Source organism: Micropterus salmoides, unplaced genomic scaffold (genome assembly GCF_014851395.1).
Source record: "Micropterus salmoides isolate LMB-PRFRI ecotype aquatic unplaced genomic scaffold, ASM1485139v1 Ms_hic_scaffold_13, whole genome shotgun sequence".
Lineage (NCBI taxonomy): Eukaryota > Metazoa > Chordata > Actinopteri > Centrarchiformes > Centrarchidae > Micropterus > Micropterus salmoides.
This window is the reverse complement of record NW_024040374.1, coordinates 26,929,480-26,956,815: the sequence shown is the minus strand read 5'-3', so window position 1 is coordinate 26,956,815 and position 27,336 is coordinate 26,929,480. Positions and strand designations below refer to the sequence as shown.

The following is a 27,336-nucleotide window of genomic DNA, read 5'->3' as shown; positions in this document are numbered from 1 at the left end:
CTGTATGTTCAAATGGAAGACCATGAAAAACACACTGCTTTGCTGAAGTCCTTTATTTAAATTTGCTGACAAATAGAGGCAATGTATAATACCAACCTCAAATGTAAGTGTTCTTTGGATCACTTGACCAATTTATCCTCACGGAAGGCTTTGATATTTTTAGGGCAGAGTCCACTTTAAAATGGGGAACATGGACGTCCATGAAGCTTTGTGGGCTGTTTGGGTTCTGAAGAATGAAAGATCCCTGCTGCCAAATAAAAAAAGTCTAGTGCAATGACTTAAATTCAAATGTATGCAAATTTGACTTTTCAAACCAACTTTTAAAAGAAACCAATAAGAACAAAATTATTGTAAAAACACATGGCTATATTGTAAGAACATTAATACTGAATTTTAGAGATTCTGCGTCATGTACCAAACTGTCAGAAGGAATGCAGCATTGCCAGCATTTCTGCAAGAGCAAAATGTCTGCACGGCATTAGCATACCATGCAATCAACACTTTTAATTTAGGGGCACATGTTAAAACAAATTCCAAATAAAACGTTGCATTGCCCCCCCCTTCCCCCCAATGAATAAAAAGCTGCAGAGAACTATATTGCGGAGTTGGTAAGCAAATGGGCTACCCAATGCATTACACTTGAGGTAACCTTGCTTTGTGTTGGGATTATTAAAGAAACTGATTTAACGTACAGACTACATCAAATCCGTGACGTGCTTCTGGTAAGTGCAATCATGTGCCTTTTAACTGCCGTTGTCAGGAGAGCTAGGCCAGGGCTCAGAGCTGCGTCTGCTCAGGGTGGGGCGCCACATGCTCCACGGGTTGTAGGTCCGACTCATCTCGGTAGAAGCTGGCGGCGACGGGGTGGGACTGTTGACCAGATCCGTCAGAGTGGTTGAGTTGGTTGTTGGAGGAAAAGGGTGCAAGGCTGAATCTGCGCTTGTTGACCAAATGGAGCTGCCGAAGGGGGTGGGAGCAGACCAGGGGTTGCGGGTGTTTCCCAGGAGTGACTAAAAAAGGTGAAGAGAAGCCTCATAATAGTATCATGAGCAGGAAGAGTATCTCGGAGCTACATTGAACACAAATAAGGGACCTTACTGCAGTTGGGGCAGTCGGTGAGCTGGAGCTGCTGGGCCAGGAGTCGCCGCTTGGTATGTCCCAGATGGAGGAGGGTACAGTGGGGAACTCAGGCCAGCTTTGCTGAGGCTCTGATGACTTTTGGAGATTCATTCCACTGAAAACTAACACACACACACACACTTTGAATTAAACAGCTACAGTTTCTCTAAATTCTTCTGTTGGTTCATAAATTTGTGAGCCAGACAGGTTACCTCCGGTCAGGTTGAAGGAATTATTGGGTCCAAAAGCAGAGAATGAGTTGGCAGAGTGGAAGTTTGAAGTACTGGCTGTCTCAATGGGACTCCATAATCCAGAACTATATAAAAAAAATATTAAAATATTAAAATTGGGATTGTCTCTTGATGTCACGTTTGGATGTGCATTTTGTCTCACATTACCTGTCAGAGCTGTCACTTTCCACTGAAGTCATGGCTGCTAGAATCTTCCCTTGGCTGTCAGCTTTACCTGGGCCAGAGCCACCTGACCACAACAAAAAACATCAGTTTTCTCTCGTAAACAATCCACCATAAGAACAACGTACGCACTTTAAATCAAGTGTTAGTTTATTGTTATACCTGGGCTTTTATCATAACCAGCAGCTACAGCAGCAAAGGTGGGGTTCCCATTTTTGCCCGGGAGTGGAGTGGCTGTTGACAGCTTATTTCCTGGGGCCTTCTTTTGGTTTACCTCACTGCAAAAATGTTAGAAAAATCACAAAGAATCTTGATTAGTTTTTGGTAAAATTAACAAAGCACAGTATACCAAAATAGCATGCTTTATTATAATAAGAAATACAATAATTTATTTATAAAAAGACTTTCAGAGAGTTACAAGGTGCTTTATCTGGGAATGTCAAGATAAAACAATTCAGAACCATGACATCAAAACATACCAGACCTAGGGTTATTTGCACACAGCGAGCGAAGACTTTTTCAGAGTGACGATAGACTTTTGAGGACTTAATACAATAATTTTTTGGGACACCCAGCAGTCGATTTCTGGAAGACTTCTGGAAGCCGTCTTTAACGGGACATGTCATCCGCATTACTATGGTGTTGAATGTTGTGTTTGAGAAAATTGTGACCTAGTGAAAGCTTGTAAATAAAGAACAAAAGGCGGCCAAGGATGGAGTCTTGGGGTACTCCACATGTTAGAGGGGCCACCGAAAAAGAGGAAACCTGTTTTAATTGTTTTAATGTATTATAAATATTCATTAAAGATGTTCTGAGGATACCACTATTTCTAAAAATGTCACTAAAAATGATCATTTGGAGACGGGTCAAAATCACCAGCCATGATGCTGGTGAAATAGGAGGATCCGACATCTTTGACAGTATTTTGGTAAGTGGACATTTGTTCCTTCAGAATTTCAAACAAGATGAGCAAAAATGTGTTCATTTTATTAGCAAAGTTCCTCCACATTTGACCAAGTTTATACCTGTTACTGTTGAGTACACTGCTGTAGGAGACTCGGGACGGTAAGCTGGGGGAGGTCGGTGGAGGGGAGCAGGTGCCGGCTGAGACGGATCTCTTCAGGAAAGGGTCTGCGTTTATTGTCTGGAGGGAGATCTGCTGAAGACTATCTGCTTCTGCATGTGGAGAACAGGAGCCAGTCAGATCTTTACGAGGCTGATCAGTGAGTATTGGAAGTAGGAGAGACACTGGACATGGCAGATTGGTTTTCAGATGTCGACTTACGGACACCGTTTGCGGGAAGTGGTACATCCCACTCTGGAGACGCAAACTCCTTCTCCCCCTCAGAGCTGCTGCTGTGCCCCAGCTCTGGCACTGACCCGCTGGACAACAATTTGGTAAACAGAGAGGGGCGACCGTCTTCCGGCTTCCCGTCGACTGCCAATACAAACATGTTACAAACACATCTGGTACTGAAGCAAAGGGCAAAGTGAAAACATTTAAGAAACTCACATCTCTGTTTCTGCACAGGTCTCGTCTTCGGGATGTTGGGGAGAGGGTAGAGCGCTTTGGATGTGAAGCTCTTGCGTTGTTTGTTCTCCAGTGGTGTTACATATGGCAGCTCCAGAGAACTGAGAACATTAACCATTTATCAAAAAAGGGATTTCAAAAAATATGCATTGAACAAAAGACGACATCACGTGCGTTTAAATACACACACCTGGATTTTTCTGCTTGGCTCTCTTTCTTTGTGGCTTCTTGCTTCTTACTTTTGGGTTTGATCAGGAAATTTGAAGGTTCTTCTTTCACTTTTCCTGTGGTTACAGTCCTTCCTTTCTTTTTCACTGGTTCCTGGAAGAAATGATGGTAAAATGTAGAATAATAGCACACTTATTATGTCATTTCCATAGAGTGTGTCAAATGGTTCAACGAGATCTTGGTGCGGATCACGGACTGTCTCTCGGACATATCTGCATGGATGAAGGCTTGCCACCTTCAGCTAAACCTCTCTAAGATGGAAGTCTTGGTCATTCCAGCCAAGCAATCTATCCACCATCACATCAAACTACAAATTGGCTCCTCAGCCATCACTCATCACTGGTGAGAAACTTGGGTGTCATGATTGATGACCAGCTGTCCTTTTCAGACCATGTTGCTGCTGTCTCTCGGTCGTGCCGCTTTGCTCTATACAACATCAGAAAAAAAATCCTCTCATGTTCTGGTACAGGCTATGGTTATCTCTCGCCTTGACTATTGCAATGCCCTCCTAGCAAGTCTTCCAGCTTGTGCGGTGAAACCCTTACAAATGGTTCAGAACGCAGCAGCGCGTCTGGTTTTTGATCAGAGTGACTTCCACTGGCTCCCCTTGGCTCCCCAGGGATTTACCCCATTGATGCGATATGTGCTATTAGCTCTTACTAGTATGTACTGTCAGTTGTAGATCTGTATTTGATGCTCTGTTGATGCTTGTATGTTGTTCCTCAAATGTAAGGATGAAAGCGTCTGCCAAATGAGTAAATGTAATGTAATCACTGCTCCTGGGTTTGTTCGGAACAGACCTCTGTTCAGTCACGTTAAAACCAAGATCATTCCTGATTATGAATTTGTTACGTACCAAATCTAGCTTGTCCAGTGGTTATGTCGTATTTTTTAATGTTGCAACAACATATTTCTTACAGTGCGAGTGCTATCTGTGATGATGGCGGTGCTGTAACTAAACAGACAACTCTAAATGCACAGCTTTTGTTCTAAATGTCAGAAGAACACAGATTTATAGAAAAGAACATCTGACTCCTGTGTTAGTACTACAAAGATTTGTTAGGTCTGAAGGGGCACACAGGTTTGTGTCACGATGGACAGAAAAACCTTAAGTGAATCCTATGCATGGAGAGAGAGCTGACAGAAAGAACGTGAGCTGGACTTTGTTATTTCAGTGTGTACCTCTTTGACGTTTGTCTCCACATCTGGATTGGAGGTCTCTGTAGTAGTGGAGGAGCTGTCATCGTTGTCAGCCATGTTATCTTTAAGCTCGTCTCCCTGAATCTTTACTGTCGTTTTTTTCTCTTTCTCCTCCTTCTTCCTCTGGGCTTTTGTTTTGCCCCGCAGCTTCCCTTTGGATTCCAACACTGTAAATAATATTAACGCATACCTCAAAGACCTGGAAAGGATTACATAGGCCTTCTGCCCTTCTACGGTCTTCTGAGAAAAACAAATATGGGTACCTTTGTTTTGTAGTGACTGACAGCTCTGCTCCTGTATAGTCTCGCCACTGAGACACTCTGGACGGTCGAGGTCGTTGTCCATGGCTCCTATCAGATTGGCGTATTCTGCATCCTCAGGACCGAGGCCTCTGTGAGGCAATGATGATCCGGATAAACTTTGATTCTGCAGGTCCAGCTGCTTGGTACTCCGAGCCTTCCGGTGGGTCAGCTGGCAGGCAGCTGGAGGGCCTTCTTGGCATGAGGCTGTACTTCCTTTGGTCGGCTGGGAGGAAGTAGCTTGCATAGATGGGCGGCTGAAGACGATCTTGGACCTCTTATCTTGGCTGTCAGAGTCGAGTGCGGTGCGGGTGTTCACCGGTCGGCCTCCGACCCGAGCTGCTCCGTTGCTGGACGCATATGCTCCTTTCTGGGGTGAGTCGCCGTAATCGCTTAACCTGAACGGTGAAAGAAAAGTCTGTTAAAATACACTGAATATGCCGCATCCCCCTTCTGCAGTTACATCATCGCTCAATTCTTTAGTTAAAAAAAGCAATACTTGATCCTCAGGGGTCTGACACACTAATCTGACTTCATAGAAGCAGCGTCAACAAAAGCTCACAGATTAAATGCTCTGTGTTGCTTTACACAGTTTCATGTCTTCTATGAAAAATTGCACTTAAACATGTCACTCTGCTCGTAGCCTCTGAAGAAAACAACAAGAGCTGCAAAGATCAGCTGATTCATCGGTTCAGTCAATCCATAGCAAATTAATCTGCCACTACTTTCACAATTGTTTAATAGTTGCTAAAATATCAAACGCTGCACCATTTGATGGTTCAAGCTTCTCACATTTGAGGGTTAGCTTTTCCCCCCCCTTTTCTTACTTTGCAGTAAACTGGATATCTTTTGGTGTTGGACTATTGCTCGGACAAAAACATTTGAAGACGTCACCTTGGGCTCTCAGAACTTGTCCTGGTCATTTTTCATTGTTTTCTGATGTTTTCTAAACCAAACGATTTATCAATTGAGAAAATAGTCGAATAAAAATGAATAAGTTGCAGCCCTAAAGACAAGACAAGAAAACAGACAACGTTATTTATACCACTGTGAAACTGCTGAAATACTCTCATTACAGGCCAGGATCCAAATTAAGAATGTCTGATAGAAAGTTTAAAATGGGACTGCTGTTGTCAGCCTGTTGTCATTGGCTTCTGCAATTGAATAAATAAATAAAAAAATCGAAATAAAATCACTTATTCACCTGGATGAACAGCCAATCAGACAGCTCTCATTCCCCAACTGCTTAAGATTAAACATGCAAAGTTGCCCAAATGGATAGTGATAAGGGCCAACTAGCGGTTACAGTACCAGACACTGCAAAAACCGTGAGACAGAGATACCTGACCACAGCTACTCACTGTCTTCTCTCTGTGTCAGAGCCTTTCCAGCAACCTAATTAATCAGAATACATTTCTTAGAGCCAGACAAACGTGGGTTGCTTCAGAGCAATTTAAATAGTGATGTGGCGCTCAAAAATCTTTCCTTCTTAGATCGATCTTCCTATTCATCAGATTAGCATTATACCTTCTGTACATTGATAATATCCTATTGCTTGATCAACCTTTGCCTGGAGATGTAACTCAGTGTTTTCCGTGTTACACTTACTTTGAATCACTGTGAATTTGCACAATTTCCCTGAGATTAAACGGTCTCCCAGTCTCCAAGGTGGAGTTGGATTCCACTGACACGTGTCTCTTGAAAGGCTCCCATATGCTTTGCGCCTCCAGGTAGGCGGTGACAATCACCAACAGAAACATGGAGCTGAAGAGACACAAACAAAGCTGGTGTGAACTGATAGTTGGGTTGAAACACTAAATAAAATGCAACCGAGTGGTGTTTTATTGCTCGTGGTGCTGATGCTACGCTGCAGTACAGAGAGACACTCACCTCATGATGAGAGACACTATAATGTAGAGCTCCAGCTCCCAGCTCGGTCTGGGCAGGGTCTCCGCACATGCAGCCAACATGTGGTAGGGCAAGGAGGCGTTCAGGACAAACACAAACTCAGAGCCTCCACATGTCACCAATTTCAGCTCCCGTATCACTCGAGATGAAGTGAAGTCGGGTGTAAACCTGTAAGGAAAGGAAGTTTTAAGTTTAAAAAGACTGTTCTGAACAGTACAAAACCCTCACTAATCTAGCCAGAGAACATACGTGGTGGCTAACTGGAAGAGCTGGGAGAGATCTTTGTGCCTGCACTTCTCATACTGTGATGTTAAAAAAGACTATAATGTTTGGTAACCAAACTTCATGTAACAACAACAATGAAAGCGCTTTAAATTGTTCTGCTCTATCAGGGGAAAGTCCGTTCACGCCCACACAGTTTTGAGAAAAAAGTCTAAATCAACCCCTGCAGGCTGGACCATGGCTGTGTGGGGCTTTAAAAGCGTGACTCGCAAAGTTCAAATTTAAATCAGTGTCAGTATTATTTTTTTTTAATGCCACATTTGCCAGATTTTGAACTTTAAGAGATGAAGAAAAATGAGACCTGAGGGAAGCCAGGAGAGGCTGCAGAGACAGAGAGCTAATTCATCCTCTTGCTGAAGGCTTTCTCAGCCAGAGAGACTGAGGACAAGTATTAATAGAGCATGTGGGTGATGGGGAACACACACACACACACACACACCCACACACTCTCTCTCTGCAGCTCCAAATTAGACTCAGCAAAACACACATGGACAAAGACAAATAACCCGTGTGTTTACTCACAGAATGACGAGGTCTTTTGAAGCGTTTGGCTTAAGTGCAAATTCTTGACAGTTGAGAACTTTGAATCCATATCCTTCACAAGCTTGTCCGTTGATTTCTGCTGATCTGATGGTGATGGGGAGCAAGCCTGTGTTCTCCACTCTGAAGGTTCTTTTGAGAGTGAAGTTTGGCTCCTTGACTTTAGTCTCTGAAATAAGTGAGGGGATAATAATTAATGGGCACAGTGCGTCTCATCAGTTTTTAAAACTTCGCTCTCAGACAGGATGCACAATTTTGTGGAAATTATTATCATCTGTGAGATTCTTGGGCTAAACAGAATGTTTTTATTTGGTCACACTTGTGTCTACTCCCTGTGAACGAGCAACAAAAATTGTTGGGACACAGCTTAGAACAATGTAGTGTGTCAATGCATGCTTTAATTCTCTTTTTGTTGATCTTTGCTTATTTTCTATTAGACCAAAAGATAAGTAATGAAATAAGTACTTTTTAACAAATGACAGACTAATCACTTTGGAATATGGAGACATCAGAACAAAACAGTGTTTACAATTAGGTACACATAGTCCTAGAATATTGCCTTATTGTGTGTTCAAATTATTTAAAAACTTTGGGTAGCAAGAAGGAGCAAGGAATTTCTGATAAGACACACAATCGAATAGCTATCCCATCTTAAAAAAGCTATCTGCCACACAGAAGTGTTTCAAATGCATTCTGGCCAAATTTATCAGAGGTATATCACAATCTTTATTCCTCCCTAGTGTAACTACGTCAGTAAAAGTAGCCACTGATGATAAAGTAGCTAAGTTACAATGAATGTTGTTCTCCCTGATTTATATCTGTGGGTGAGAGAGCATTTCATGTGTTTGTGTTAGTTCATGGATAGTTGCTAGCTGATACCGCTAACTGTGATTTGCTAAATTGTTTTAAAAGCTTCTGCAGTAGGGCTGACTTGCTTCTGGATACAGCCCGGGAAAGGACAGACGAGCTACAGTCAGATTAGTGATCCGGCCAAGAGCTGCATTAAATCACATCTGGAATTTATCAGGATACTAGCCACCTGAAAAAGCAAGTGTACATGGGAGCCATGGCTACACGCATCAAGAGCGCAGCAACACAAACTCACTCTCTGTGCAGTCTTTCAGCAGGGCCTCAGTTATCTTGAACCGCAGCGAGCTGCCTTGTCCCGGAGGCTTCCCTGCAACTTTCAGGCTCTCAGTTGTACCTCGGCCGTGAAGTATGATTGTGTCGATCACAGTCAGATTGTTCCTAAACATGTTCCCAATGAAGCACACAATTTCAGAGGAGAAACACATACTGACTAAAATAAAGAATCTGTTAGTTTAGTTGCATTAAAAAAAAACAACAGACTCATACCTGACTATGAGGAGGGTTGAGACACTGTGGTTGCTGATGGGAGTGAACCTCACGCTGAACGCCTTGACTTCTCCAGGCAGCAGGAGGAGGTTGTACACAAAGGGTCTGGTTGATCCCTCTACGAACCCTGTACTGCTCTTCATTAGGGATGTCTGCCAAACAAATAGAGGGCCTGTTACAGACAAACTGCTTCCACATGCCGCCTCCGCCACAGACAAAAAGGCCTGGGATTAGCAACGCAATCATCTGCAAACCAACTGACTCTCTAAATTCCTGAATAACAGGGAAGTCGATCGTCACTTTTGCAGCACTCACTTGATTTCTGTGAACCTGGAACTCTCTGGTATTTGTGTCAATGTTGATGTTGGACAAGTTTCCTAATGGCAACCTGGAAAATAAAATCAGAGGCGATTACTGTCAAGAGTAAGATGGAGGGATGAAAAACAAGAACGTTCTGGGGTTGTGCAACCAGCCTCACCTGTCGGCCAGCTTTCCCGAAAACACAGAGGGGTTGGGTAACAGGGCCAAGGGGAGGACTTGGACAAAGACGAGGACATCTGCGGGATTGTACAGAATCACCTCCTCATCCTGCAGAAACGCAGAAAGATTTCACACCTCAATTTCAAACACTGAACTTTAACGGCACCTTCAAACATTCCTGTGTGTGTTTATGCACGTGTAGGAACAAGAGACAGACTGTTTCTACTCACAGAGGAGCTGTTTGTGTTGGTCAGAGGGAACATAACTCGTTGCGAGGAGTTGACCAGTGAAGGCCAGGTCAAATGCGCTGTTATTTTAGCATGCACATTTTTCTGAAGGTCTGTGTTGACTTCAAAGACAGCTTCAATCCTTTAGTTAGAGAAGAAAACATCTTGTTTAATTCTGGAAATACACCATCGGTGTGAAACAATTCATTTATCAGGAACGTTTGATAGCTAAAGCCCAAAGACCACTGTATCCGAACTCCTAATACGCTTACTTGTGGCCTGATCGTTCTTTCACCTCCTTCCATCGTCTGAGGAGTTTCTGGTGGAGATCCACATCAGCGTCCCAGATATCTTCTTGTAATGCCAGCCCATGAGGCTTGGACTCGGCTGTGAAGGAAAATTATACTTTTAACTCTGTTTTGTGAGATTTTAATGTTACACACAAATAAACAATAAGAAAAAAAACTTACATTTAAGCACAAACGGCAGCCCCACATAACAGTGATCACCACACTGCAAGCTGGCGTCAAAATAAATATTTGCCACCTGAAAAAGAGAAAAGAAAATAAGTTTATGTTTATAAGGACGCCTATGGCTCACTTACTTTGCACAGTGCGAAGCGGGGCTACCTTAGATTTACGCCTCGGTTCCAGCTCATCTTTGTTGTTGCGCAACCGTTTGTAATAGAAACGTATATCTTCTGTCAGGGAGCGGATCTGCTGTAGCCTCACTTTCTGCGTGAAAGAGCTCTGTATGCTGAAGCTTTGATGAACAACTTTCCCCTGAAGAAGAGCACACATATACAGACATGTCAAGAGCCATAACACCTCGGGCATCGAACAGGAAAGTGGGCTTTGATTATGATCTTTTTATCTGGTCAGGAAAAGGTGTGAAACCTTACCCGTGAATAGATCTTAATGTTACTTACAGGAAATGAAGGTGGTAAAATGATGTGTTTGGGAGAGCTGTTTAATGTACCCACTGCAATGACAGCTTTCACTGGGATTGTTAATATCTGAGGGAAAGAAAACAAACATGACCATTCCACTGAATTTTGGCTTCATTTCTTTGAAAGAAGGGCAGAAAAAGCAGATGCGACGGCTTCCTACCTCATAGTCTGTGGTTATGTGTATGGCTCCATCATACATGCCTTCCAGCGCCTTGGCCACAAGTGTCACTCTGAATGCTGCATAATAGCCAGATGCTAATATCACCTTTGTGGAGTAAAAAAAATATGCGCGTTAGATTTTCTTTACCTCACGGTGCTCACTCATGCTGCAGATTCTCAACATGAGACGCCGTCAGCTTCACATCCTAGATAACAAAACTGAAATGCATTTTTCTTGTATTGGTCAAAATAACAGGCAACCTTAATGTACTGTAAATATATAATATAAAAAAAACAAACAGGAGTTTTCACAGATACTTTTTGATAATGAGAATTTATTTCCATTTCTGCTTCGGAATAACATAAGGCAAAACAAAAAGCAAGAATTTTCCTTAAAGAGCGAGATATGATATAAGATATCTGGCCACAAGTAACAATTCAGCAACATACTTTAAATTTATACACTAAAATGAACATTTTTGGGATAGTTTTGAAATGACAAAATGCCGCCATTTAAAAAACATCTATAAATTTGTGGCGATGCTTTCTTTCCTTGCTCAACACTTTTTCCTCTATCTATCTTTCTTTCTATCTAGTGTTCTTCTTTTTTGGGCCTCATGAGTCTTTTCTGATCCTAAAAGTAATTCTGTGTTTACCTGGACACGCTAGAGTCATCACATCAAACACTGTGAATTTTATTTAATTATTATTATTATTATATTATCATCATCATAATCACACTGTATTATGTACTGGGCTGCATTGGACTGGTAACACTACTCTTCACCAACTTACCTTGAGCGAATTAAGGGTTTCTACCAAATTTAGGCTCGTGATGAGCAGATCATAAAGAAAAAAGCAGCTCTGGAATGACAATGTCGAGGTCTTACTGTTTTGTGATGAGAGGCTGAAGTGTTCTGCAGCTCTCGCAGACGACTCAGGGCCACTGTTGTGTTTCCTTTCTCCGTCTTCAGAAGCTCCATGGAAAGACTGTCTCCGGTGACCAGCCAGGACTTGATCTCCAGCTGGAAGACAGAAAGTTTAAAAGTGTACTTAACGGTGTCTTGAGCAATGATTAGGAAAAACAATCACAACACGTTGGACTACAGCAAGTAAGTTCTTCACATTTTTTTGGAATCAGCTACTGTTTTATTTGTATTTTAGCAATACATGCAGTGTGCTGCGTGATCTCACCTCTATGGGATTACTGTTGACCACCACAAAAATTATGTTGCTGGTGTCTGTTGCACTGCGAACACCAAAGTCCAGGAGGTTCTCCTTCACACTGGGAGGCAGGACGAGCGGCTGCTCACACCAGGGAACAAAAAACATGCACCAAATTACACAGATACTCATCATCATGCCTACTCTGTCTTATCAAGCAAAACGCAGCAACTCTATTTCTGGTTCCAAAGACCTGAATCTAACTTCTTGACATCTGTTTTACTATAGACGCTTTCATCTGACACATTGCCAAGGTGATGCGCCCGGCCCAAAGTCAACTTCCGTTCTGTTTGTTTATTACTGGGTTTGTGTTTACTGGCTAATATGCCGAGTGATATCCAGTACAGTGTTTACCATATATTAATTTATTTGTGGCGGCCCACCACATATTGATTTCAGTATTTTTTTCTACACTATTTAAAATGGGAAAACTTGTATTTGATTGCAGAGCTGCACGCAGCGCATATTCTCTCTCTCTCTCTCTCACACATTGACAGCTTACTTGTTATGGATTGCTTGCGGAAGTCTGCCGTTTGGGCAGTTAAGTTTGGGCCAGAGAAATGCACGTGCGCAGTACCATTTGTTTATGTTGTTACCGTTGAAAGCGTCTAAGCTTTTTAACTTAACCAAGCCAACCCAGACTCATAAATATATTCTGGCTGCAGTAACTAGCTAAAGTGTGGTCTCTCAAAGTCACCACCACACTTCCTGCACTCTGCCACAGAGAAACAACCAGCTGGACAGCTAAAGCAAGAGAGTTATATCAAGTATTGATACTTGGAAATTATCCACTTTGATGAACTGGGATAGTAATTCAGTCTGGTCTGTCCTTCACATAACTAAATGAAGCAGCAGTTAAATCCAGTCATGATAAAGACCAACAAAAAAAAAACTCCTGCTAAAAGAGCTCAAATATAATATGGTCGACTTTGATGTATTTTATCTAAACTTCACTGCTTCAGTAGTTAATGCTCTCTCCCTCTGTAGGGCAGTTCTGAATGAAGAATACAGACTCTCAATGTAATGAACACTAGAGTATCTAGTAGGAGAGTATTCAGAGTAGGTTAAATCAGCACCACTTTCACGGTGAATAAATCACAACATATGAAGAAACTGTTTTTATTCTAAATAAACTTTGTCCATTGTGTACCTCCAAGAAGCCTGTGTAGGCCCGCACAGGCAGATGAAACTTTGATGCATTTGTGATGAGCAGGATATTGCTGTCTATGTGAATAGAGGGTCGGACTGGCCGGAAGAGGAGGGAGAAGATGTAACGTGACTCATGGGGGGGAATGACGATGGGTGCACTGAAGTTCTGCACCTAAAATAAAAAAGTAGAAAAGGTGATGTCATATTGACCTCCATCCATATACAACAGTTCACAATCAGAATGACCTCTGTTAACCCATGATGCTCACATTAAACATGGTTTTAGCCTCTTCAGGCAGGGACACATTGTGTATACGGATGGCAAAGCTGAAGGCGTTTGTGAGATAGATGGGTCTGTCCACTGGGTCGACGGGGCTGTCCCTGATGTGGAACAATGTAGCTGTGTGGTCAAAGCCCAGATAGCTGCCAGAGGAGATGACAAACAAGAAAAATCTTTAAGAGCACCCTTATAGGAACATTTTTTCTCTTATATAATAATACATAAAATGCACCCACTCTGTATATCTGCAAAATAACTCACCCTTCTAAAACTTCTGCTTGGTATGGGATTTCAAGCTTGGAGTAACTCTTTTCTTTCGCTTTAACAGTTATTTTACCAGAGAACTGATATGGTCTCCTCGCTTTTGAAGCTGCAATGAAAAAACAAGATTGAAATACAGGATAAGTGCACTGCAAAAGGATACAGAGCCCCACATGAGGAAGTTGTGCAATATTAAAACCAAAAAGTGTTAAATTATTAGACTCAAAAATGCCCAGATCATTACTTATAAGTAAGTATATGGATAAACCTAAATGAGACGTAAAATGGTAGGTTTCCTGAAGGGAAGTTGATGAAAAACACGGTGTAGTAAAAAAAGGATCTTTACTTCTTGTTAAGTTGATCTTTATACGTCTGTCTGAGGAAACTGACATCATACAGGACTTTCAGTTCACACTTTAGAACTGACAGCATTTCCTTGTTAGGAGCCTGGGTTCAGTGGAACTGGTGGATCAAGTTGCACCATTTTAAAGTGGCAATGAAGAAATGTGTTTTTATTCCTGAATATAATTTTGCGTGGCGCTGCGGAGAGCCCCCAGCTGCAGTAATGCATGGATCATGCGTAATATCCAGCCAGACGGAACGATCACAAACCGTTTACAGCGCGACGGCCGTACTAGTGACACAACCCGTACCGGAGAGGGAGTGGGGCGGTGGAGCGTACTGGGCCAGGAGATCACAGCGCGACCGGCCATCTGCGGACGGTCAGTAATCGTCCCCTCTGGCTGGATGAAGTCTGACTCTCCCGAATTTACGCATGGATCCATGATGATGGAGAAATATATAGAAATTAATGGCAATAAAGCATGCTGTCAATATTTTAGAGACCCCCCCAAATATCACACAAATCATGCTTTTAGGGGAGCTGATGTCTTATTTAGGGGAGCTAAGCTCCCCCTGGCTCCCCTGTAGTTCGCACCCTGAGTATAACGCAATACACTGCAAGAACACCAAAAACTGCAGCTTCCAAAATGATCAGACAGAGAAAATCATTATAACATTCATGAAGGGAAGATTTACTGCAGGACTGCTACATTAGTATTAGCTTGGTGTATATTTCAACAGCAAAAGCATCAAATATTACCACATACAAAAAAAACACTACTTACCATCAAAACTAATACTTGCAACTTTGGTATATCTGCTCTCTCCAGCTTTGAGAGTGACTGCTTTGAAATCTATGGTGACTGCTTCATTTGATGGTGTTGTACGTACACTCTGTTGAGCATCAATAAAAGGCGGGGTTACACAAGAGGTAAGATAACCGTTGAAGCATTTTAACAAGGTTACTACGGATACCTACTGTAATTGGAACATCTTTTGTTCCTGAATTTAAAAGGTGTAAATTCAGCAGTTTCGGCCGATCTGTAAAAACGAGGCAGTTGGAGAAGAGAAGGGAGGGAGGGTGAGCAAAGAAGCTCAGGGGAAGATTGCTCAAGAAAAACTGCAAGATGTAGCTGCTTTTGTAATGCTCTATACCTTGTGACCGCAGTGTACCAAAGTCAAGCATTTCTGTGGAGGAGTATATACCAGGGGCTGCAAAAAGTAAAAACAGAAACATGTCTGCCTGACTAAAGCACACTGAGAATTACAATAAATGTTTTCACAAGGGTTAAACAGCACACCTGATGTGACCTCCACCTCAACAGGGAGGATGATGAACTGGTCCTCACTGGGGGCATTGGTTTTGATTCTGATGAAAGCTGTGTGGTTGTCCACATCTCTCGATGAGAAGCTGGCTCTCATCACCCCCTTTGTCTCAAATGGAGGAATCTCCTGGAGTGAGGGCACACGGGAGGAAGGTCAGCATGGGCGACAGCGACTCGACTCTGACTCTCTCATCTTAAGACTCGACACAAACACTGCAGCAAAGACACTGAGACACGAAACTAACCCATAATTTTCCAGTGCCTCCTTGTTGACCTGTGGGAAGCTCTAGATGTAGATCCCCACCACTGGAGTACATCTCCACAACCTGGAGACCCCATACATGGGAAATCAATTAAACAACATTAATCAGCTGTTCCATACAAAAGGACATCAAACACGTGCATATGTAACCATTAGAGATTCTAATTACTCTAAATTACCTGCAGTGGCTCACTGTATGGATTGTGGATGTGTATTAGAGGCGAGAAGCTGCTGTTCACTGGGACTCGAGCCCCAATGAAGGGCCGTAGTCTGTAGGGGTTTGGGATACCAACCCCAAAAACCTTCAGGATGGGGATGGAAAAGCAAAATCAGCACCTTGGCACTAATCAGTCAGCTTCTAAAAATGAAGTATTGTTTATTATACCTGGTATGTAAACACTCCATGATGTGATGTATTAATAAATAAAGTGTTTTCTACATTCCCAACTACTCGAGCGAGAAACACAACATCAAATGATGTGTTCCCTCCTGGTGGAATTATCTGTTGAAAGAAGAGATGAAAACAAATATACATGACGTGCAGTACAACAAACACTTTGACAGAAAGAACAGCTTCTCAAGAGTTACTCACAGATACTGACCCCCAAACAGCTGGACTAATAACACGCTCACTTCCACAACACCCGACCTTAAAGGTCCGCTGCTGCGAAAACATTACAGCTACACTCTAACTTTAGCATTTTGGTGGTGACTGTGGTTGCAGGTGATGACTTTGCCATGAATCCTCTCTTTTAAACTTCTAGACCTGAACCCTCTACAGAAACAACTAAAAAGAAATAAAGATTGATTTAGGACTAAAACATATTGTAGTTAGATGAAGAAGCACAGATCTTGTCGATCGTGTCATCTCCACTACTGCAGAATGTTCATGTAGCCTCAAAATTTGCAGATAACTGAAGGAGTAAAAGCACAGAGTAATTTAGAAAAACACTTTTACCATCCACTTCAGGGTGAGAGACGCACTGCTCACCAACTATAGGCTTCGTGGAAGAGCAGGAGTACTATTTATACACTTATGCTGTGTTGTTAATACACCAACCCTACTTAAAATTATGTAAAGTTTATGAGATGATAAGATGATCTTTCTTACAAAGAGTTCTGCACTTTACTGCCTGTGCTTTAGCTTTGATTGATGTTCTGTTCAAGCGTCTTTTCAGGAGAATGCTAACTGTAACTAACATTGCAGATTAAACTATGATTTTATTATTTGGACAATATGCAGACGAGGTGATTTTTTGGATAAACATTTTGCTTCTCATTAAGATTCCAAATTTTCCACTGGCTGTTTAACTTAAAGTGCAATTACTGTAAATTAAAATATACACCGCACAGTATGTTAGTATTGGTAAAGTTGGGACAAAGCTAATAAACACTGACAATCACTTGGTAATTCTTATGCAAAACACATGTGTCCTTGGGACATGTGACCACAGCAGAGATCTCTGGGGATTGTAGTCTACTATGTGTATGGGCAGAGTAACCGGGGGAGAGAGAGGGGAGGGGGTATATTTCTATTTCTAGTAGGTTATTTCTTTCATTATTTCACCATTTTATCCTACTTAATTCTCCACCGTTTGCTCACAAACTATTTTATCTGCTCACATTGCTTTTCCCTTCAGTTCCCACACACACCAGCTTGCCCCGCCCCTCTCTCCCTGAGTAATCTCCCCGAGGGTCTGAGTAATCTGTTCTATGCAGTTAATAAAGATAACATGTATTTGGAATTTTTTGAAAGAAAAACATCCATGTCAAACCAAACTCTACAAATTCCTATCAGTTTTTTTAACAATGGTAAATTGACTCTAGGCCTTGAAGCAAGAAGAGCTTTTGTACTTTGAGTTCTTGCAAACCAAACTGGGTGTCAAAACATCACGACTCTCTGAACTGCAAACAGCCTGTAACCCTATTCTTAAAGTCCAGAATCAATTACATTAATTACCGCATAAACCGCTGCAGATGTGATTTTGTCCACCCTAACATAGAAAGAATTTACACAAACATATTCTGTGACAGAGGACAAGAACCTCTTGAGAACCACACTGACCTCCCTCCTACTGAAACTAGATTCTAATGTCCTGAAAAAAATCGTACATTCACATTTGTCTCCATAAAAAAAGCTACTGCAGATCAAAGTGAGTTAGTTGAGCTAGCTGTAAGCCAAACATAACTTTTCACCAAAGATCGTGCTTTCAATTTGACATCTGCATGGGTGGGTGTGGCAGTGTCAGGTCACATGACCTCTTCATAAACGTGTGTTCTTAACTCTGAGAAACATACTGCAGGCTGTGTGAATCAATCAAGGCCTATCAGAGTCTTTTTACTTGTATTTACTCTAGCTGGCAATAGTGAATGGAGGTAAAAAAAAAAAATAGGCAAAACCAGAAATGTGTATGAGGTCACTTGAATTATTTTTTGTCATACACAGCAAGCACATACTTAGTTTCTCTTCTTAGCAGAGTATGTCAGCACTTTTGGACCAATGCTCTCATGGCAGTCAGTCTTGTTTTAAATGGCAATGTCAGTGTTGTTGTTTTCTAAATAAATGCAATTTCCTTTTCTTATTCTTTACACACTCATCTATTCTCTGTCTCTAAACAGTTCGGTACAGTGTCAAAAGATCTTTGGTGTGGTCACATGTTCTAATAACACATGTGCATTCGCACTTCCCACTTTATTCTCTGTGTTTAATGCATTTCTAAGGTTCTTATTAGACAAGTATTATGCGTGTTGTGACAACTGGGCTTATGACAAAAAGAGATCACAACAATTTACAAAGACAAAAAGAGATCACAACAATTTACAAAGTTCACAAATTTTTAAGCGATAAATACTTACCCTATTCTGGAAAAAGGATGCGTGAAAATGTGCTGTTGTTGCCGATATTGATATCAAACTAATTTCTTCGGCGCTAGGATTGTGTAAATAAACTTTCTCCATTTTTGGCATTCCAACAGGTCTGAAAATGAAGGAAAGACACCTTTGTCACAGCAAGTCAACAACATATTTAAAGAAATGAAACTCATTGTAGAAGAAGATATGGATGGGACATACAGAGACTCTAATGAAGATGACACAATGACACAAAAGAGATTTAAACAGAGGATGAATATACCAAAATGTAAAAGGTACTTTTGCATTTACATTTAGCTAAAGAATGAAGGCCACTAAATGTTCACTGTGATGTATTACTTCTAGGTGAGTGGTTGAAAACCTGATAACATGTACGGCGCTTTAAACAAAGTGGATAAAGAGGCACGTATGGTTCCTCCAACACAAATATGGCAGATGTAAACATTACCGCACAGTTACAAGCTCTAAAGTTGCTGATTTATTAAAACCTCTAATCCAACCGTGCCTTTGTTTCCAGTGTACTAGAGATAGAGTGAGAATTTCTCAAGGTTTCATTTTCATACCCTCAAAACATTCGCTGCTGATAAGTGGATTGTTTATTGAGGTAGTAGGACAGGGGAGGACAGAATGACACAGCTGGGTCTCTCACTGGGAGTTGGTGTAGGGGTACGCTGCTCCCCTGAGAGCTACTGAACCATTTGCACTCTGCACGCGGTAAAGAAGGCTACACTTGAAGCTGGGTCATACTACATGGGTGTGTGTGCCCACTGTCAGTGTGGAATGTGATCTAGTAGACCTTGCCTAGTTGAAGCCGAGTGACGGGGGATGTGGTTTTGTTAAGTACCTTAAAAGCTTCTCCAGCCATCCATTTATTGTTGACACCTCAGAGTAACTCAAAAGTTATATTTTATTTTTTTATTCTTTTCATCTCAAAAAAGGAAAAAAGCAACTTCAAATTACTAACAGCAAGTGTGAAATGTAATAAAAACACAGATCATACAAAAACAAAATAATACATTAGTGTGAACATTACACCAAACACTCACTGTTCATGAAAGTCCAACATTGGAGGTTCAAATCGTATAGGTCGGCAGTTCCCACGGTGCGGGGATGTGCTGTGAGAAACAGGAAGATGTGACAGCAGCAGCAGCAACAACAGGACAAAAATAATAGTATCCATTAGTGTGTGCATTTCAAAGAAATGTGCACAGACACAGCAATGTATAAAAAGCCATGGGACCTCTCCCATCTGCAGGGCACCACTCACATGAAGGCAACAACTTATGAGCATGGTTTCCACCCGCCTGGTAAGACACAGGGATAACTCACCAAACCTGTCCAACAACAGGTGTATCTCAACAATAGACAAAGCCGTCTCTAAAGAGAAGCAACTCTTCTTTGGCAGTGGTGAACTGAACTATGTAATGAGAGCCGTTTATGTAAATCTCATGGAAAGATACAGGTGTGGGAGCATGACAGCCGTTTAAGCTTTATGGTTGAAAAAAATAAAATAAAATAGCCAACGGCTGAATGTCACATGCTCATTTTACCAAGAATATACAGAACCATTTGTGGAAAACTCAAGATGGCCACAAACATATTACATGCAGGGAAACACTATAGCTGTCTGACTGTAACGGATTCATTGTCCTATCTTCTGCATTGGAGTTGCTGTGGTGGTACTAACACCATCCACTAATACATCACTTGCGTGTAATTACAACAACATTGCCCTGGTGTCAGACAATTTACCCCAGATCGTTTTCACCAATATAATATCAAGTCATGTTTAGGGGAGTGTGCTCCAATAGCAGAGATCACTAGAGACAGGATGGATTTCCATCCCCTGAGGCGCACAGTAATCCACACAGAGCGCAGACCATGCAGTGTTCCTCCTGGATAATCTGTCATCGACGGCCTGTCCTCGCTTCTCTCATTAATTAACTACTGACAAAATTCTTGTGGGATTAAGGATTCAAATGGATCCTGGCTGTGAATTCTGTGCTGCCTTTCGCTCGGTGCTTCAGAGCTAATGTGTTGAATGTCAGTGTGTAATTGGAGTAGCCGGGGAGATCATGTGGAGGGCTGTGACTCTTGGCCTTGGATCTGCATATGTCCAGTGTCAGGCTAACCATAAGATAAAGGCATTCTTTTCATAAAAAAAAAAAATGTATTAAAAACATTTTAATTGCGCTGGAAGTCAAAACTTTCTTCACAAAAGAAGAGCACACCGAGTAATAGAAAGGAGATAATGATCAACAACAAAAAGATTTCCAAAAACCACACACACACACACACACACACACACACACACACAAAATGAGGAAAAGGGGATGTTAAATATATATAAAAAAAACTGAATAAACACAGTGAAATCGCAAAATACCCTCCCCCCTAAACTCGAGGATATGGCCATGCTATGCTAGTGCAAGAACAGCGTTTTATGTATACCTTACAAATAGAAAGGGTAGCTGTATGCTGCAACCAGACAGAACACACGTCAAGTAGGGACAGAGTAATTGATGTTTGAAGGAGGCCGTCACACATAAAACACAATGTTAAAAAGTCCATTAATCAACGTTTACATGTTTTCTGCCTGAGAAACAGTGTTTACTTGTTCAAGCAGCTCTACCTGTTGGGACACACATCCACTTCGCACACTAAATACTGCAAACTCTGTGCAGTATGCAAGCATTAAGTGGACTCATACGGTTCTTTTACAATCACTATAGCTCTCACAGCGCCAAGATCTACAAGTCTGACGTCTCTCTGTGACAGATACTAGAAAGCAAACTATAACTTCCCTAAAGCCCTCTTCAGTCAGCTCAGTTTGTCTTTGCGCCCAGCTTGTCAGTTGTCACATTAGCTGGCTCCACGCTCTGCCCTGCAAGACTCAACTCTTTCAAGCAGGTGTGGCAGGAGGGAGGCACACTGGGTGTTGTCGAACAACAGGTGACAGACTGGGTGGACTTGGGCCATTCACAGCACGTGTTTTAGAGGGCTGGGTCGCTGCCTATGGGTGTGACCTTAGGGAAAAAAGTTCTTGTATCTCTCTGTCTCCACCTGATTTCATGCTATTAACCAAATGTGTTAGTTCATGTGGCTTCAAGTTGTTGTTGTCTTGCCTTGTAGGCTCTGGCAGCTTGTGATGATGATGCTCAAGCTTTTTATTTTTGGTTGTTAATGGATACTTTTTAGCCTAATTGATGCAATGAAATTCCTTCCACAGGTTTTTCAACCTTGACAAAAGAACCTTTTCGAAACTTGCTTGTTCACATGACCACACTGACTGAAAGTACATTTGCCAATTTGTTGCAGTAGAATCAACAGCATCTTTCTTTTTCTACTCTGTATGTGAACAATAGCTATGTTAAAGCTGGGATGAAGCATGCTGCGCTGTTGTTGCTTCAGTTCAGTTCAAGAACTCCTCTGGCTACACCACATAAGCTCCACTTATGTATTTATCTTGTCGTAACACCTGCCATTCAGTGTTGCAATCCAGGTATAATTTGCTTAATGTAGAAGATGTACAACCACAAGACCTGCATACCTGACCACACTCACTGTGATATAACGGCATTTAACTTCACAAAAACATGAAATTGTTTGGTCTTGCTACAAAAGAGGGAAGGATATTTGTGAAGTGAAAAATAACGTACCTTTGTTGATGATATAAACTAAAGTCAATGTCAGACTCTGCCTGCAAAAACAACAAGAAACATAAGCAATTGTTTAAATGTGATTTAACTAGACATTACATTCAGAGGTAAGTCATTTGTAAACCAAGTAAATGGCCTAATTTCAACCATTTCCTGCTCTGTTATGGTGTCTGTTATGTTTCTGTCTGTGGTGAGTAATGGTAAGCTACAATTTCAATAGCAACAAAGAGGGCGAAAAAGTAATAGCACTTACCTGCAAAAGGCTTCCCTCACCAAAATGTAAAACTTCTAGAATTGTGTCTGACTGGATGAACGCTGCAAAAAACAAAACAGGAAGTATTATCACCATCACCATCAGTGAAAAGGAGAACACCACACATTTTCAACATTTGATACGTATGAATACTGGAAGAAGAAAGTATAGCACAATTGGACAAATCAAAAAATAGACTTCTTCTATCAGAAGTCATTAGCAGTCATTATATCTTCCTGAACTGCAAGTTATAATACTTATAAAGATAACTGCCCACTTGAACGTTAATCTCTAGTACTTTCAGAGCAGACAAGAGAAAGATCTGGCTTGAGATCTGTGTCCACATTCTGCTCCACCTGGTGTGGGAGTCTGGTGTACCTGTCATAATTTATTAGGCGTTCACTCTACTCAGAATCATTTCACCCGACACCATCGAAATCCCACAGCTTGGGCTGCAAGATCAAAAGTGTGCTGTGATCACGTTCACAGCACACTTTCAGCATTGTCACCTGTCATTACGTTGCATGCATCGACAAATTAAACTGCTGCATTTGATTAAGTCCTGCTGGCTATTGAGCATGTTTTAGATTGAAACGCCAAAGCAAATCCAGGTGATCTAATCTCTTGATGCAACAAATCGTAATTTCATTTCCCTTTTAGATTTCACTTCTGACATTACACAAGTACATCGCACACAGCTAGGATTAGAGCTGTTCAGCCAAGTCAACTTTGTTGGTAAGTATAGAGTGGAAAGAAATCCATTATCTTACTGTACCTAGGCTAAATTGGGGAAAGCTGTTGTGAACGTTACACTGGAAAAGAGCTCTGAATGCAAGTCTACTCTAAGTGAAACTTGCTGTTACTTTTCTATCATATTGAATCATCACACCTCTTGTTATTCAGCATGATTTAGAAAAGCAGTGACTCCGTAAACAACAAGTAGGCAAAAATTCAAAACACCCTCCACTAAAATACTCCTTGGTGGCCAATCTGTCTAAAACATTTATTAACAGTGGGCATACTGGTCAAAACTGAAGGCCGAGTGCAATTCTTAGTTTCTTGGCGATTGCAAAACTTAAAGGACGCAGTAAGTTTGATCATGTCTCTCCTTTAAATCACTTCACTTCTCCCTGTAAGGGCCTTGGTAAATCTGGACAGATAGTTTAAATAGTGAAGCACAACTAGCAGTGATCTCGTTAACACTGATTTAGTTGTCTAAGCTTGCAGTGTTGACGTTGGCAGAAGCAGGACAAGCTGACAAAATTTGCCAGATAACCCACGCAACGCTCATTCATCACTCAAGTGCATTTCTTGGAAGACAAATTATTGGATTGTGTTTAAAGTGTAAGGAATCAATATAAACACTTTTCACCAGACACGTTTCCAAGTTGGCACAGCTTATCTTGGACGTGGAGCGCAGCCCTGTCCACTCACGACTGGTAGACTTATCACTGTGACCTGACATGATCAGCAGGTCTGACAGCTGGACTTTTCAGTCTGCTGGATAAATAACATGCGGCTGTCATTTGGCCCGTGGACTGACCAGTGCCAAGCTGAAACCAGTCTAGGGTCAAAATCAAAACGCACAGCCACGTTTACAAATAACAGTCACCTGACTGATTCAAACATTTCCTTTATTGAGTCTAGATATGAGGAAGTAATGTTAGGTAGCCAGGCAGCGAGAGGAAGACGACGTTTCCATTCATGTTGCCAATTTAACAGCTCTTCATTCCAACGCACTGCGATCAAACAGAAGCGTACGTAAGCTAACATTAGTACTAGCCACGAAGCTAACAAGCTGCTCTTTCTGTCTCTGCCTTGTACTGTTTGCATGTCTGTAGATCGTTAGCCTAACGTAGCCATATATGGACGGGCTGACAACATGACAACAAGCTACAAACGAAGCTAACGTTTACTTTAACGTTAACGTCTCAGGCCACATACAGCTAACCAACGTTACATGATTCATTCTCAAATACGCTTTGTATCAATTAAAATATGCGCTGGCTCAAATTTTCCATGTAATTTCGTTAACATAAATATAAATAACAACACTTTAGCAGTGTTTCTGATGTCTTAATGTTAGCGAGATAGCGGTGATAAAAGTTGGCCCGTAGAGGTAACCTCAACCCACACTTCGTAGAAATGTCTACGGAAGTTAGCGCTAGCTAATGCGGACGTAAGTTACAAACCTTGTTTATTGGCCCGCGCCGTCTGAATAAAAGCAATAAATAACATCCTCAATAATCCGACACATGATATTCTTGTCCTTGTGTGTGAGTGGCGAGAACTCTGGGCTCTTTCACGACTCGCCATGCTGCAAATCTTTCTGTTACTAACAACAACCGAGCGAGTGTGCGGACATGCCCGTGTACACCTCTGCTGACTCTGTCAATCATAGCCGTGAGGAAGAAAACTCAAACTCCACCGAGCAGCAGCTCACTACCGAACAGGACGACGGCCTCGCTTCTTCTTCTGCTCTTCCGCTTCCGCTTCAGGAGTGACGCGTCACGGGTTGCCACACAGCAGCCCCTGGAAATGGTTAATAATTATTTCTAACAATATACATAAGATAAGATAAACGAAAAAAAAAAATTAAAACATAATATATTTGCAGGCTGTTTAATCACTTAGTCTAGCACTTAAGTAGAAGCATAGCACTAGTAGGATATACTACTACTAAATCATTACTGTTATCATTCCTTTATTAATTTAAATAGGTACAATTATTAATTTGATGATCTCTCTTGAGCTAGTAAAGGTCTTAAGCAGGTCTTTGTACTGTTTCCTCCCATTAGCTATTAGTAGCCTACCTATCATTCTTTTGTTTGTCCTTAATTGTTTCATTATTTTATTGGATCTCCCTTGGGCCCAAATTAGTAAGACAGTAATTCACGAATATAGAAGCAGTGGACTGTAAAAGAGAGTGAAATAAAGATCAATATAGGCTAAATAATACCCACGTGGATGCTGTAGGACAATGATATTAGAATAATGGTTAATGGTTGACAGTGATAAAGCCTGTAAGGCTATGATCAGCCATGATAGCTGATATGTAAAAATGAAATAATATAATATGGATTACATGTGACAAGCGAGCCTATAGAACGTAATAACCAATCCTGTGCTTTAGGATATTTCAATTTGTCTCTTAAAGCTGATTTGGCAGTTTGTCTGGTAGAGTTTTGGTAACTTGATCCTTTCTTCGAACACCCATTCTGGCCTTAGGCCTGAAAGAAAGCTGACCTCTACTGCGAGGTGAACTAATGAATAGAAATTGGAGTGTAAGTCATTGTTCACTAGGAAACGTGAAACTCTGTTAATGTCTGCCTTTCAGCAGTTTTAGTACAATATCAACATTCAGGATATCATTTTGTCAGCTTTGAGCTGCAAGGGCAGTTTCTTTTATGTCCACCACTAACTAAAAAGCACTCAGTGAGATAAGACTTAAAAACATGTTTGATCATTTCAAGGCTAGCTATTTTCTCCTACGTGTAAGGTAGAATCATTTTAGTACAACACTGTCGATATGCTTTTTTACCAAGCCAGACGCATCGTTACTAATAATTTTCTCTAGTTTTGAGCTTTACTACTGATGATCACATTGCATTAAAATCATGTTTTCTTTACTCTATATGCACAACTGTAAGCTGAGTATGTGATACTACAGTTAGGTCAATAGACATTAACATGTCACTAGAACACATGTATTGTACTCTTTTTTTTCTGCAATTTAAAATATCAAAATTTGACTTTTATTACTAAATACAGGGTCTTTGAAATAATTCTTAACGTTAATGACAAATAATAAATCTAGACATTGATGATACAATTTTTGGTTTTACTAGTCAAACGTATGGGATCAAACTAGTCATCACTGACAATGAGGAATAGATGTTAAGTAATACATAGTAAAATGAGTTTTAGACTAGGGCTGGTGAAAATACATGCCATTCCCCTTGTTAGCAAAATTACCAAAATGCATCTCCCTTGTTCTCCATCCTCTAGTAGCAGAGAGAGTGAAACTGTTTCATTGAATATCTTAATAGCCTGCCTGACCCATCAATCCTTTATCTGACTAAGGTTTGTGCAAATGAGAATTTATGGCCCTGACCATGGCTCTGAAATATCAGTAGCTAGTCTAACTGTGCAGTGTACTGAAAAATCCATGGTGCTGTGCATGGGGCTGAACTAGCAGACAGATTTGTAATTGCGCTTTTTTCTCTCAGATTCTGTCGGTTTCGTCTTAACTCTATAATATTCACTACAGAACAGCATGACAGAAATGAACACAGCTTGGAGCAAAAGTGCCCTTTAATGATGAAAAACATATTTTTTTACTTGTTATTGTTCAAATTAAAACAATCTTTGTGCTGCAATTTTGTATGTTTTATTTGATAGAGATTTTTTTGGCATTTTTGCTTAAAAAAATGACTCGAACAATTAATCAACCATCAAAATTATTATCTATTACTATCAAAATCTACAACCTGGAATGAAAATGGGGGTCAATAGGGGCACCTAAGAGGTCCCCTAGGTTATTCATGCACGAGTGTCATTTTACAGCAGATACCGAAAGCTTCACTTTGAACATGCTGTGAAGCAAGCATCCATCCAGCAGAACGCCATGTGCAGCAGGACATGTGTTCAGCTTAGGGCAGATTTATTACTGTGTGTAACATCTGAGAAATGGTTCAAATATTTAGAATGCACGCTATCACAGCAAACATTAGGCATAAATATTCTTTGGACATGAGTGTTTACATCACACATGTTAAATGTTTTTCTCTGAACGTTTCAGTGCAGACCTGAGTGACAACTGTTACTACAAACAAGCTCTGCAGGTGTTGGCAGTGTCTCAACAGCACATTCATAATAATTACAGCTACCCTCATACCTGTCATTATTTTGCAGATGTGTCACCAAGTTACGTAAGTGTATGAGTAAAATAATCCTAGCATGCCATTGTTTGATTAATGCTCTAAATTATTAATGCAAGAGATTGGGGTTAGCTTTGGT

The 27,336-nt window shown here is 41.1% G+C and overlaps 1 protein-coding gene across 1 annotated transcript; it reads right to left on the bottom strand.

The window, feature by feature from the left end:
• Nucleotides 1–35: 35 nt before the first annotated feature.
• Nucleotides 36–24,796, bottom strand: tmem131 (transmembrane protein 131). The gene is made up of 41 exons (XM_038716656.1): nucleotides 24,510–24,796; nucleotides 22,318–22,379; nucleotides 22,065–22,105; nucleotides 19,452–19,520; nucleotides 18,391–18,511; nucleotides 15,920–16,036; nucleotides 15,714–15,836; nucleotides 15,518–15,598; nucleotides 15,249–15,399; nucleotides 15,103–15,159; nucleotides 14,927–14,988; nucleotides 14,733–14,841; nucleotides 13,606–13,714; nucleotides 13,334–13,487; nucleotides 13,066–13,236; nucleotides 11,886–11,996; nucleotides 11,582–11,716; nucleotides 10,693–10,797; nucleotides 10,512–10,598; nucleotides 10,213–10,365; nucleotides 10,054–10,129; nucleotides 9,856–9,970; nucleotides 9,587–9,725; nucleotides 9,355–9,464; nucleotides 9,192–9,264; nucleotides 8,877–9,028; nucleotides 8,626–8,768; nucleotides 7,503–7,689; nucleotides 6,681–6,866; nucleotides 6,399–6,554; nucleotides 4,755–5,188; nucleotides 4,474–4,658; nucleotides 3,254–3,384; nucleotides 3,046–3,164; nucleotides 2,818–2,970; nucleotides 2,558–2,708; nucleotides 1,695–1,810; nucleotides 1,518–1,599; nucleotides 1,332–1,435; nucleotides 1,099–1,241; nucleotides 36–1,010 (listed from the first exon to the last, which is right to left on the bottom strand). The coding sequence occupies exons 1-41, from the start codon at nucleotides 24,631–24,633 to the stop codon at nucleotides 744–746; spliced, it is 5,364 nt and encodes a 1,787-aa protein (XP_038572584.1). The 5' UTR covers nucleotides 24,634–24,796; the 3' UTR covers nucleotides 36–743.
• Between the last annotated feature and the right edge of the window lie 2,540 nt (nucleotides 24,797–27,336).

What these genes read in the sequence shown, in the direction of transcription:
- tmem131 (XM_038716656.1), bottom strand. Translation starts at nt 24,633, where the DNA reads ATGGCGAGTCGTGAAAGAGCCCAGAGTTCTCGCCACTCACACACAAGG. An exon ending in GGCGCGGGCCAATAAACAAG is followed by an intron (nt 22,380 to 24,509) that starts GTTTGTAACTTA and finishes TGTTTTTTGCAG; the next exon opens with CGTTCATCCAGTCAGACACA. An exon ending in TCAACAGTAATCCCATAGAG is followed by an intron (nt 11,717 to 11,885) that starts GTGAGATCACGC and finishes TCTGTCTTCCAG; the next exon opens with CTGGAGATCAAGTCCTGGCT.